This window comes from Salvelinus sp. IW2-2015, linkage group LG4q.1:29, assembly GCF_002910315.2.
Source record: "Salvelinus sp. IW2-2015 linkage group LG4q.1:29, ASM291031v2, whole genome shotgun sequence".
NCBI lineage: Eukaryota > Metazoa > Chordata > Actinopteri > Salmoniformes > Salmonidae > Salvelinus > Salvelinus sp. IW2-2015.
Window position 1 is genome coordinate 34,451,382 of NC_036842.1, and position 13,550 is coordinate 34,464,931.

Here is a 13,550-nt window from a genome sequence, read left to right on the forward strand (position 1 = left end):
CTCTACAGTAATGATATGATCTCCACAGAACCATTAGAGGACGGCAGGCAACCCTTCTAACGATAATGTCTGCTGGCCAGGTGGTCTCTCGCACGCACACACACTCACACTCACACACACTGCTCACACAAACACACACACACAGTTAATATGGACAAAATGGTTGCACGCAGGTTACCCCTCATTTGAATAATAAGGGCATGTTAAGGATCCAGCTTTTAGCTTTTACCTGGGCTGAAACGTGTGTGTGTGTGTGTGTGAGTTGTGATGTGTGAATGTGTGGATTTTTGATGGGTGGGATAGTTGGCACTAGAATATGGTTGCACTCAGCAGACATTCATTTACTCAATAAATGTTCCTTTTGTTCGATAAAGTCTCTTTATATCCAAAAACCTCCGTTTTGTTCGTGCAATTTCTTCAGTAATCCACAGGCTCAAACGTAGTCAAAACAGGAAGACAAAAAATCCAAATTGTATCCGTAAATTCCCTAGAAACATGTCAAACGATGTTTATATTCAATCCTCAGGTTGTTTTTAGCCTAAATAATCGATAATATTTCAACACACAGTCGGACAATAACGTCGTCAATTTAAAAGGTAAACAAGAAAGGCACTCTCGGTCTCGCGCATGAAAAAGCTCTGTGACACTTTAGGGTCCACTCATTCAGACTGCTCTTACTTCCTCATTTTTCAGAATTACAAGCCTGAAACAATTTCTAAAGACTGTTGACATCTAGTGGAAGGCATAGAAACTGCAATTTGAGTCCTAAGTCAATGGATACTGTAATGGCATTGAATAGAAAACTACAAAACCAACAAACATAACTACTTCCTGAATGGATTTTTCTCAGGTTTTCGCCTGCCAAATCAGTTCTGTTATACTCACAGACACTATTTTAACAGTTTTGGAAACTTTAGAGTGTTTATATCTATCCAAATCTACCAGTTATATGCATATCATATCTTCTGGGCCCGAGAAGCAGGTAGTTTAATTTGGGCATGCATTTCATCCAAAATTCCGAATGCTGCCCCCTACCCTAGAGAAGTTAACAGTGATTTGTCAACCAGCGGTATGAAACGTCAGTTTGGAACATGTTGTAAAGCTCACAAATACACTGACTGTACAAAACATTAGGAACACCTGCTCTTTCCATGACATAGACTGACCAGGTGAATCCAGGTGAAAGCTATGATCCCTTATTGATGTAATTTGTTAAATCCACTTCAATCAGTGTAGATGAAGGGGAGGAGACAGGTTAAAGAATCATTTTTAAGCCTTCAAACAATTGAGACATTGTGTATGTGTAACATTCAGAGGGTGAATGGGCAAGACAAAATATTTAAGTGCGTTTGAACATGGTATGGTAGTAGGTGCCAGGTGCACTGGTTTGAGTGTGTCAAGAACTGCAACACTGCTTGGTTTTTTACGCTCAACAGTTTCCTGTGTGTATCAAGAATGGTCCACCACCCAAAGAACATCCAGCCAACTTGACACAACTGTGGCAAGCATTGGAGTCAACATGGGCCAGCATCCCTGTGGAACGCTTCGACACCTTGTAGAGTCCATGCCCTGACGAATTGAGGCTGTTCTATGGGCAAAGCAAATCATTATTAGGAAGGAGTTCATAAGGTTTTGCACACTCAGAGTAAACTCACAGGGAAAGCAATAAGTGGGTCAACACACACCACACAACAACTCATACAAGACACAACTGGACATAGTGCCCCAATCCGCTTAGTGAGAATGTGTTTGTTTCTCTGGGCCGCTCTGCTTGTCTAGTGTGCATGTGTGTGTGTGTGTGTGTGTGTGTGTGTGTGTGTGTGTGTGTGTGTGTGTGTGTGTGTGTGAGAGTGTGTGTGTGAGAGTGTGTGTGTGTGTGTGTGTGTGTGTGTGTGTGTGTGTGTGTTTGTCTCTGTATGGTTGAGTGTCTGTCTGGGGTGTTTTTGTACAGTATCTTGTCCTGTCTTGATGATGTGTATCCAAGCATAGCTAAGAGGTCCATTGCCAAATAAGAGAGTGAGTGCGCACGCACGCACACGCACACACACGTCCCCACTGTCCATACTGCTGCTGCACATCACATCCCCTCTGGATCAAACTAATTGGTTCTGCAGTTCAGACTTAATGACAACTAGCGCCGAGTATGAGACAGAGAGAGAGAGAGGGGGAGGGAGGTAGAGAGAGATAGATAAAGAGAGGGAGAGAGAGAAGAGGTGCAGGGAGAGAGAGAGAGAGAGAGAGAGAGAGAGAGAGAGAGAGAGAGAGAGAGAGAGAGAGAGAGAGAGAGAGAGAGAGAGAGAGAGAGTGTGAGTGTGCAATCACAGCAGCAAGATTTGTGACCTGTTGCCACAAGAAAAGGACAACCAGTGAAAAACAAACTCCACTGTAAATACAACCCATATTTATGTTTATTTATTTTCTCTTCTGTACTTTAACTATTGCACATCGTTACAAGACTGTAAGAAAGCAAGAAAGTTCCCAAGATTGGGTCTAGAATATAAAAATAAAATAAAAAAAGCTTCAGCAATATCAGGGCTATATCCCTTTCTGACCAGCTTCATGATATGACCAGCAGGATATCCGTGACAGTGGGTGACAGTGGGTGGCCTGGGTCATTTATTGGATTCATTTTGGGTCCTGACTAGAAATACACCATCTACATGGTGGGTCACAAGAAATGTCGGACACCGAATGGGCCACAGCACACACAATAAAAACTTCCTAGTGTCTCCTAGGCAGAAGAGGCCTTGGTTCAGCCATAGTACATGTTAGGGTTTTAGGGGTTAGAGTTTAGGGTTAGCCACAGCGTAGTGACAGCTTGGAGGTGGAAGGAAGGCGCTGGCTCCCCCATATGTAGTGCAGGGGCACCAGCTGGGCCATTGTTAGGACGTGTGTCCCCTTTCTGTCTCCCCTAGTGGGTGGACCGGTACCCCACGTAGGGGGGCTATTCTGTCCTCCAGACCCCCCTCTATACACTGGGGGGATATGGGGATCTGCATCGCTAATGCTATTATTCACACAGTGGGCAGACACACACACAGAGACACACGCACGCACACAGACACACACCCTGCCGTCCTAGCGCGCGGAAGTCCTTGATTGACACCTCTATTTGTTTTATTCATATTGCCCCCGTCTAAAATATGTAAATGTCCGGGAGAGATGATTTTAAAATAGACGCATTGGGCTGGGCGACGCGAGGATCAGACTTGTTTGACGACATATGGCGGAATAGTAGAATAATTAGTGGTCCGGCACAACCATGCCTAGTGTTGATGCAGGTACAGAGTAGACCGAGCGCTGGCTGGCTGTTCCCATTCAAACACACAGTCAGATACAACCCTGTCATCATATACCATTACCATGGTGATATAGAGGAGCTGCCAGGAAAGAAAGACAGCTCGCTCCGTGTCTGTGTGTGTGTCACTCTCTCTCTTTCTCTCGCTCACTACTAACTGTAAACCTTCCCTCCCTCCTTCCCCTCTTCCCTCTCTCGTTCTCCCTCAGTCTGGCTCACCGGTTGGATCTGCAGCGCGTTCCTGTAGCAGCCGAAGAGAGCGGCCTGTGTCTTGAGGAAAGCTCGGGCCACGCCATCTCCCGTCGTCGTGGAAACCTTCTTCAGGCGATTCTTTAAGGATGACACCTGGGGGAAAACAACAACAACAAACAGTTACCTTATTATTGTTTATGGAGTCTACATAAGGACTGCATCATTGATAGTCATAGGTGCATTCATAGGTCATTTTTTCATCCATCCATCCCCCAAAATATTTCCCCCCACTCTCTGCCTTCGTCCATCTCTTTCACCTTACCAGTGTCTTTATTTATCGCTCTCTCCATTTACCCATCCATTCCTTTCTGCTTTTCTCCAAACATCTCATCACTCGTCCCTCCCTTCATTCCTCTTCTTCCCCCAGAAATGGACTGAAAGACTCTCTCTCCCCCCAGGCCTCCTATCCCTCAGGAAGTGTCTGATCCAGGCCCTCCTTTAATCCGCCCTTCCCCAGGCTACAGCCGCCCTCTCTCCCTTCTCCCTTGCTTGCATCCATAGGCACCACACTGCTGGAAAAGCGGCCCGCGAGTCAACAACAGCGTTATTCTACATGAATACACTCCATGAGACGGCCGTTTAGGCTAATGCGCTAGCCGGGAGAGAGCGCACAGGGCTGAAGTAATCCTTTCTCCTTCTGTCTTCTCTCTCTCTTACCCCGCCGCTTCTCTCCCACGGTGAGCTCCCCCGGTTATTAAAGATGTTCGGTTACATTGCTAGCAAAAGTTATGCCTCCAACCAAAGCAGAAAACTTGACCAGAAAAATAACCGTAGTAAAGAACACAGATTTTTTCTGCCATTTGCCATGACCTGGGTTTGATTTGCCATGACCTGGGTTTGATTTGCCATGACCTGGGTTTGATTTGCCATGACCTGGGTTTGATTTGCCATGACCTGGTTTGAATTTGCCATGACCTGGGTTTGATTTGGCCATGACCTGGGTTTGATTTGTTATGACCTGGGTTTGATTTGCCATGACCTGGGTTTGATTTGCCATGACCTGGGTTTGATTTGCCATGACCTAACCTGGGTTTGTTTTCTTCAACAGCGGAGGCAGATGAGACATGCAAATTAAATGTTGCTGTATTTTCCTGTCTCATTTGTTTGGAGGTAATTGAAAATAGTGGTTTTGAAATGCAGATTGTAAAGCTCACGTTAATCAGTGTGTCCAGGAGGGACTTTGGATTTTTACATTCAGGTAGAACATCACGCACAATAAACTGTCATACTTCATGTTTAAGGAAAGAGTAATGGGACAAAGACAAAGAGCCCTGGAAAACACCATGCTACATTCTCGTAATGTGGTCCCCTTTTCACCAACTACACGCCCTATGTCACCAACTACACTTCCTACCTCAATAACTACACTTAATACATCACCAACTACACTTAATACGTCACCAACTACACTTAATACGTCACCAACTACACTTAATACGTCACCAACTACACTTCCTACGTCACCAACTACACTTCCTACATCACCACCAGAGGTGGCCATCTCTCTTCCTGGACAGCTAGTGGGTGTGCTTTTGTTCCAGCTCAACACACTTGGTCAGGTGAGTTGGGCTTGTGTGGTAGGCTGTAACTAATCAGCTGCATATCAGGACCTTGATCCTACTGTACTGAGTCATTGCACATGTCTTTGATCTGATGGTATAATGACATGAGAGCTTTGCTTGCTTCCTCCAACTCAGTAACACCAGCAGCTCCACTTCCTCCTAATGCCTCCTTAATACTTCCATTACCTGTCCAGAACAGACACACATACAAACACTCTCTCACACACACTCTCTTGATAATCTCCCCCTCTCAAAACACATTTACAGAAACAAATGAAAAGACATCAAAACCCAATAAAAATCAAGAATTACAACCTTGTGATAAAAATAAAAAATTTAATAAAAAAGAGACGTGAATAAGTGTGTAATGACAGGACGGAAGTCTCTTAAAGCTTTACGCCGTTCCTGGGAGCGGGGGGATTTATGGGTGCCCTATGATGTTCCCCAGTGATACTGCCAGAGACACACTTTAATATGTGCTGAGTCAACCTTAAAATGAGTAATTCAATTAGGATCTGTCCCATTTAAATGTTATAAGAACTGGACATCTGACAGGAGACAAAGAGAGATCAGTGGCTAGCATCACACATACAGTGCATTCGGAAAGTATTCAGACTTTTTCCACATTATGTTACATTTCAGTCTTATTCTAAAATGGATTCAATTGTTTTTTCCTCTCATCAATCTACACAATAGCCCATAATGATAAGGCAAAAAAAGGGTTTTTAGAAATTTCAGCAAATGTACTAAAAATGAAAAACAGAAATACCTTATTTACATAAGTATTCAGACCCTTTGCCATGAGACTCGAAATTGAGCTCAAATGCATTCTGTTTCCTTTGATCATCCTTAAGATGTTTCTAAAACTTGATTGGAGTCCACCTGTAGTAAATTCAATTGATTGGACATGATTTGGAAAGGAACACACCTGTCTATATAAGGTTCCACAGATAACATTGCATGTCAGAGCAAACACCAGGCCATGAGGTCGAAGGAATTGTCCATTGAGCTCGGAGACAGGATTGTGTCCAGGCACAGATCTAGGGAAGGGCACCAAGGTCCTTAAGAACACAGTGGCCTCCATCATTCTTAAATGGAAGAAGTTTGTAAACACCAAGACTCTTCCTAGAGCTGGCCGCCCGGCCAAACTGAACAAGCGGGGGAGAAGGGCCTTGGTCAGGGAGGTGACCAAGAACTCGATGGTCACTCTGACAGAGCTCCAGAATTCATCTGTGGAGATGGGAGAACCTTCTGGAAGGACATCCATCTCTACAGCACTCCACCAATCGGACCTTTCTGGTAGAGTGGCCAGACGGAAGCCACTCCTCAGTAATAGGCACATGACAGGCTGCTTGGAATTTGCCAAAAGGCACCTAAAGACTCAGACCATAAGAAACAAGATTCTCTGGTGTGATGAAACCAAGAATTAACTCTTTGGCCTGAATGCCAAGCGTCACATCTGGAGGAAACCTGACACCATCCCTACGTTGAAGCATGGTGGTGGCAGGATCATGCTGTGGGGAGGTTTTTCAGTGGGGATGTTTTTCCCAGGGACTGGGACACTAGTCAGGATAGAGGGAAAGATGGATGGAGAGATCCTTGATTAAAACCTTCTCCAGAGCGCGCAGGACCTGACTGGGGCGAAGGTTCATCTTCCAACAGGACAATGACCCTAAGCACAAAGCCAAGACAACGCAGGAGTGTCTTCGGGACAGTCTCTAAATGTCCTTGAGTGGCCCAGCCAGAGCCCGGACTTGAACCCGATCGACTTGAACCTGATCGAACATCTCTGGAGAGACCTGAAAATAGCAGTGCAGCAACTCTCCCCATCCAATCTGACAGAGCTTGAGAGGATCTGCAGAGAAGAATGGGAGAAACTCTCAAATACAGGTGTGCCAAGCTTGTAGCGTCATACCCAAGTAGACTCAAGGTTGTAATCGCTGCCAAAGGTGCTTCAACAAAGTACTGAATAAAGGGTCTGAATACTTATGTAAATGTAAATAAAATAAAATATTCTAAAAACCTGCTTTTGCTTCGTCATTATGGGGTATTGTGAGTAGATTGATGAGGGCACTGTATGTCATCATCTGGCTTAGTAAAGGAGTCACACACATACTGTACAGCAGGGCTCTCCAACCCTGTTCCTGGAGAGATACCCTCCTGTAGGTTTTAACTCCAACCCTGTTCCTGGAGAGCTACCCTGCTGTAGGTTTTAACTCCAACCCTGTTCCTGGAGAGCTACCCTGCTGTATGGTTTTAACTCCAACCCTGTCCTCGGAGAGCTACCCTCCTGTAGGTTTGAACTCCAACCCTGTTCCTGGAGAGCTACCCTCCTGTAGGTTTGAACTCTAACCCTGTTCCTGGAGAGCTACCCTCCTGTAGGTTTGAACTTCAAACCTGTTCCTGGAGACTACCCTCCTGTAGGTTTTAACTCCAACCCTGTCCTGGAGACTACCCTCCTGTAGGTTTTAACGTCAACCTGTTCCTGAGAGCTACCTCCTGTAGGTTTTAACTCCAACCCTGTTCCTGGAGAGAAACTCTCCTGTAGGTTTGAACTCCAACCCTGTTCCTGGAGAGCTACCCTGCTGTAGGTTTTAACTCCAACCCTGTTCCTGGAGAGAAACCCTCCTGTAGGTTTGAACTCCAACCCTGTTCCTGAGAGAATACCGTCCTGTAGGTTTGAACTCTAACCCTGTTCCTGGAGAGCTACCCTCCTGTAGGTTTGAACTCCAAAACCTGTTCCTGGAGAGCTACCCTCCTGTAGGTTTGAACTCTAACCCTGTTCCTGGAGAGCTACCCTCCTGTAGGTTTGAACTTCAAACCTGTCCTGGAGAGCTACCCTCCTGTAGGTTTTAACTCCAACCCTGTTCCTGGAGAGCTACCCTCCTGTAGGTTTAACGTCAACCCTGTTCCTGGAGAGCTACCCTCCTGTAGTTTTAACTCCAACCCTGTTCCTGGAGAGAAACTATCCTGTAGGTTTGAACTCCAACCCTGTTCCTGAGAAGCTACCCTCCTGTAGGTGAACTCCAACCCTGTCCTGGAGAGCTACCCTCCTGTAGGTTTGAACTCTAACCCTGTTCCTGGAGAGCTACCTCCTTAGGTTTGAACTTCAAACCTGTTCCTGGAGAGCTACCCTCCTGTAGGTTTTAACTCCAACCCGTTCCTGAGAGCTACCCTCCTGTAGGTTTGAACTTCAAACCTGTTCCTGGAGAGCTACCCTACTGTAGGTTTTAACTCCAACCCTGTTCCTGGAGAGCTACCCTCCTGTAGTTTTAACGTCAACCCTGTTCCTGGAGAGCTACCCTCCTGTAGGTTTTAACTCCAACCCTGTTCCTGGAGAGAAACTCTCCTGTAGATTTGAACTCCAACCCTGTTCCTGGAGAGCTACCCTGCTGTAGGTTTTAACTCCAACCCTGTTCCTGGAGAGAAACCCTCCTGTAGGTTTGAACTCCAACCCTGTTCCTGGAGAGATACCGTCCTGGAGTTTGAACTCTAACCCTGTTCCTGGAGAGCTACCCTCCTGTAGGTTTGAACTCCAACCCTGTTCCTGGAGAGACCCTCCTGTAGGTTTGAACTCTACCCTGTTCCTGGAGAGCTACCCTCCTGTAGGTTTGAACTTCAAACCTGTTCCTGGAGAGCTACCCTACTGTAGGTTTTAACTCCAACCCTGTTCCTGGAGAGCACCCTCCTGTAGGTTAACGTCAACCCTGTTCCTGGAAAGCTACCCTCCTGTAGGTTTTAACTCCAACCCTGTTCCTGGAGAGAAACTCTCCTGTAGGTTTGAACTCCAACCCTGTTCCTGGAGAGCTACCCTGCTGTAGGTTTTAACTCCAACCCTGTTCCTGGAGAGAAACCCTCCTGTAGGTTTGAACTCCAACCCTGTTCCTGGAGAAGATACCGTCCTGTAGGTTGAACTCTAACCCTGTTCCTGGAGAGCTACCCTCCTGTAGGTTTGAACTCCAACCCTGTTCCTGGAGAGCTACCCTCCTGTAGGTTTGAACTCTAACCCTGTTCCTGGAGAGCTACCCTCCTGTAGGTTGAACTCAAACCTGTCCTGAGAGCTACCTCCTGTAGGTTTAACTCCAACCCTGTTCCTGGAGAAGCTACCCTCCTGTAGGTTTTAACGTTAACCCTGTTCCTGGAGAGCTACCCTCCTGTAGGTTTTAACTCCAACCCTGTTCCTGGAGAGAAACTATCCTGTAGGTTTGAACTCCAACCCTGTTCCTGGAGAGCTACCCTCCTGTAGGTTTGAACTCCAACCCTGTTCCTGGAGAGCTACCCTCCTGTAGGTTTGAACCTAACCCTGTTCCTGGAGAGCTACCCTCCTGTGGTTTGAACTTCAAACCTGTTCCTGGAGAGCTACCCTCCTGTAGGTTTTAACTCCAACCCTGTTCCTGGAGAGCTACCCTCCTGTAGTTTGAACTTCAAACCTGTTCCTGGAAAGCTACCCTACTGTAGTTTTAACTCCAACCCTGTTCTGAGAGAAGACCCTCCTGTAGTTTGAACTCCAACCCTGTTCCGCGAGAGATACCGTCCTGTAGGTTTGAACTCCAACCCTGTTCCTGGACGATACCTCCTGTAGGTTTGAACTTAAACCTGTTCCTGGAGAGCTACCCTCTGGTAGGTTGAACTCAACCCTGTTCCTGGAGAGCTACCCTCCTGTAGGTTTGAACTCTACACCCTGTTCCTGGAGAGCTACCCTCCTGTAGGTTTGAACTCAAACCTGTTCCTGGAGAGTACCCTCCTGTAGAGTTTTAACCTCCAACCCGTTCCTGGAGAGCTACCCTCCTGTAGGTTTTAACTCCAACCCTGTTCCTGGAGAGAAACTCTCCTGTAGGTTTGAACTCCAACCCTGTTCCTGGAGAGCTACCCCCCTGTAGGTTTGAACTCCAACCCTGTTCCTGAAGAGCTACCCTCCTGTAGGTTTTAACTCCAACCCTGTTCCTGGAGAGAAACTCTCCTGTAGGTTCTCGCCAGGAACAGGGTTGGATCTCGCCAGGAACAGGGTTGGAGAGCCTTGATGTACACACCTCCATGCATTAATGTAAGCATGCAGACGCCCGTTTAGACACATACATGTAAGCGTGACTATGCATGAATCACACACACAACACGAATCATACACAGACATTGTGGCTGCAGACTTCAAAGCAACCAGCTGCTCTGTGTCACTCTTCTTTCTAATGACAGTTTATGAATATATTTCACCCACTTATGACGCTAAAATGAGCACACGCTAAAATACTGAATGCTAATGAAAAACAAACACACACAGGTAGACAGACAACAAATATAATGGCTGCCCAACATGAGCCAGGGCTGGTATTTGGCTGCGATCAAAAGGAGAAAGGCAGGTTGCTCTTTCTCCCCTGGTCACTTAGCACCGCGCTACGAGCCTTTTGATCAGGCAATTAGGAGGGCACTTCATAGGCAGGTGGCGTGGATGCGAGGACCCCAGATCATCAGTGTAAACACACAGCATCTCTGACCCAACAGCATGACTCATGTTGTAATTAAGGCCAACAACAACAGCAAACAACGAACAGCTTAAATTAGACGAAAACATGACAGCTTTTGAGAGGACAAAAATGTAAGAAAGATACAAAATATTAATATTTATAGTAAAAGCATGAATACCAACAAGTCTGTATAATTGGGCGTGTTTACGTTTTGGTCGGCATTGGAAGTCTAAATGGATATTTCAAAGACCGTGGCTAGCCCTCTTGAGAGGATGAGACTACCATTGTTGAGCTCAGTTCAGTTGTGGTGGAAACGTGTAGCATTCAGTAGTCAACCATAAAAGACGCTGGGATTTCCTTTGATCTTGTACTGTTAATTATAAAATGCCTGGCTGTTTCAATAAACCATAGATCAGGGTTCCCCAACCGGCGGCCCGTGTGCCGAATTTGACCTGAATACTTATGTAAATGTAATATTTCATTTTTTTTTTTTTTATATAATTTTGCAAACATTTCTAGAAACCTGTTTTTGCTTTGTCATTATGGGGTATTACGTGTAGATTGATGAGAAGAAAAAAAATACTTTTTAGAATCCATTTTAGAATAAGGCTGTAACTCAACAAAATGTGGGAAAAGTCAAGGCATTTGAATACTTTCCAAATGCACTGTATATATTTTTTTAATTTGTGGAATTTTCATTGTTGGACATAAAAGACTAAAAACACCAGGAAATCAGCTATATTAATTTAAGAAATCTGTTCCCAAGTATTCCCACGCATAATAGAGAGACACGTGATCGTATACAAATGTAAGCAAGGTTTGAAATGATTATGTTTTAGTCAAACAATATATATGTTTGGGCTTCTTGTGGTCAATTTGCAGTCTACAAATGATTAGTAATTATGGTCAGCCCCCTGACCATCTGCTCAAGAAGAAAATGGACCCGCGGCTGAATCTAGTTGATGATCCCTGCCATAGATGTATCAGGAAATGTGAAGGTTTAGTGGACCATAGAGTTGTGCAAGGTGTGTTATGACTACTAAAAGCAATACTTCGATATACAGTAGGCCAAGTGAATGAATCCCCCCCCCCCAAAAAAAACTTTATCGATGGCAATTTGAATGCACAGAGAAACCGTGACAAAATCCTGAGGCCGATATTTTTTAAAGGTATCTGTGACCAACAGATGCATCTCTCCATTCCCTGTCATGTACAATCCATAGATTAGTGCCTAATTAATTCATTTCAATTGTTCAGTATACATACAGTATACATATACAGTACCGGTCAAAAGTTTGGACACACCTACTCATTCCAGGGTTTTTCTTACATTTTACAATTTTATACATTGTAGCATAATAGTGAAAACATCAAAACTATGAAATAACACATAGAATCATGTAGTAACCAAAAAAGTGTTAAACAACCAAAAAAATGTTATATTTGAGATTCTTCACAGTAGCCACAGCTTTGAACACCCTTGGCATTCTCTCAACCAGCATTTGGGCTCCTGAGTGAGCAGTGGTCTAAGGCACTGCATCTCAGTGCTAGAGGCGTCCCTACAGACCATGGTTCGATTCTAGGCTGTATCACAACCGGCCGTGATTGGGAGTCCCATAGGGTGGCGCACAATTAGGTCAGTGTCGCCCGGGTTAGGGTTTGGCCGGGGTAGGCCGTCATTGTAAATAACACATTTTTCTTAACTGACTTGCCTAGTTAAAGGTTAAATATGATACTTTTTTTTTTTTATATGAGGTAGTCACCTGGAATTCATTTAAATGAACGGGTGTGTCTTGTTAAAAGTTAACTTGTGGAATTTCTTTCCTTCTTAATGCGTTTGAGCCAATCAGTTGTGTTGTGACAAGGTAGGGGTGGTATACAGAAGATAGCAATATTTGGCAAGAAAGGCTCAAATAATCAAAGAAAAACAAAAGTCCATCATTACTTTAAGACATGAAGGTCAGTCAATGCGGAAAATTTCAAGAACTTTTAAAGTTTCTTCAAGTGCAGTCGCAAAAAGCATCAAGCGCTATGATGAAACTGGCTCTCATGAGGACCGCCACAGGAAAGACAGATCCACAGTTACCTCTGCTGCAGAGGATGAGTTCATTAGAGTTACCAGCCTCAAAAATTGCAGCCCAAATAAATGCTTCACAGAGTTCAAGACACATCTCAACATCAATTGTTCAGAGACTGCATGAATCAGGCCTTCATGGTTGAATTGCGGCAAAGAAACCACTACTAAAGGACACCAATAATAAGAAGAGACTTGCTTGGGACAAGAAACACAAGCAATGGACATTAGACCGGTGGAAATCTGTCCTTTGGTCTGATAAGTCCCAATTTGAGATTTTTTGGTTGAAACCGCCGTGTCTTTCTGAGATGCAGAGTAGTTGAACGGATGATCTCCGCATGTGTGGTTCCCTTCGTGAAGTATGGAGGAGGAGATGTGATGGTGTGGGGGTGCTTTGTTGGTGACACTGTCAGTGATTTATTTAGAATTCTAGGCATACTTAAACAGCCTGGCTACCACAGCATTCTGCACTGATACACCAACCCATCTGGTTTGCGCTTAGTGGGACTATCACTTGTTTTTCAACAGGACAATGACCCAACACACCTCCAGGCTGTGTAAGGGCAATTTGACCAAGAAGGAGAGTGATGGAGTGCTGCATCAGATGACGTGGCCTGCACAATCGCCCAACCTCAATCCAATTGAGATTGTTTGGGATGAGTTGGACCGCAGAGTGAAGGAAAAGCAGCAAACAAGCACTCAGCATACATGGGAACTCCTTCAAGACTGTTGAAAAAGCATTCCAGGTGAAGCTGGTTGAGAGAATGCCAAGAGTGTGCAAAGCTGTCATCAAGGCAAAGGGTGGCTACTTTTAAGAATCTCAAATATAAAATATACTTTTTTGGTTACTACATGATTCCATATGTGTTATTTCATAGTTTTGATGTCTTCACTATTATTCTACA

General features: G+C 44.9%; 1 protein-coding gene across 1 annotated transcript in view; it reads right to left on the minus strand.

Moving 5' to 3' along the window:
- The window catches only part of dennd1a (DENN/MADD domain containing 1A), a 132,931-nt gene that overhangs the window by 37,202 nt on the left and 82,179 nt on the right, over positions 1-13,550 (minus strand). Inside the window, exon 13 of the mRNA XM_070439563.1 lies at positions 3,518-3,643. Coding sequence (XP_070295664.1) covers positions 3,518-3,643 — 126 coding nt within the window. The remainder of the gene's footprint in view (positions 1-3,517; positions 3,644-13,550) is intronic.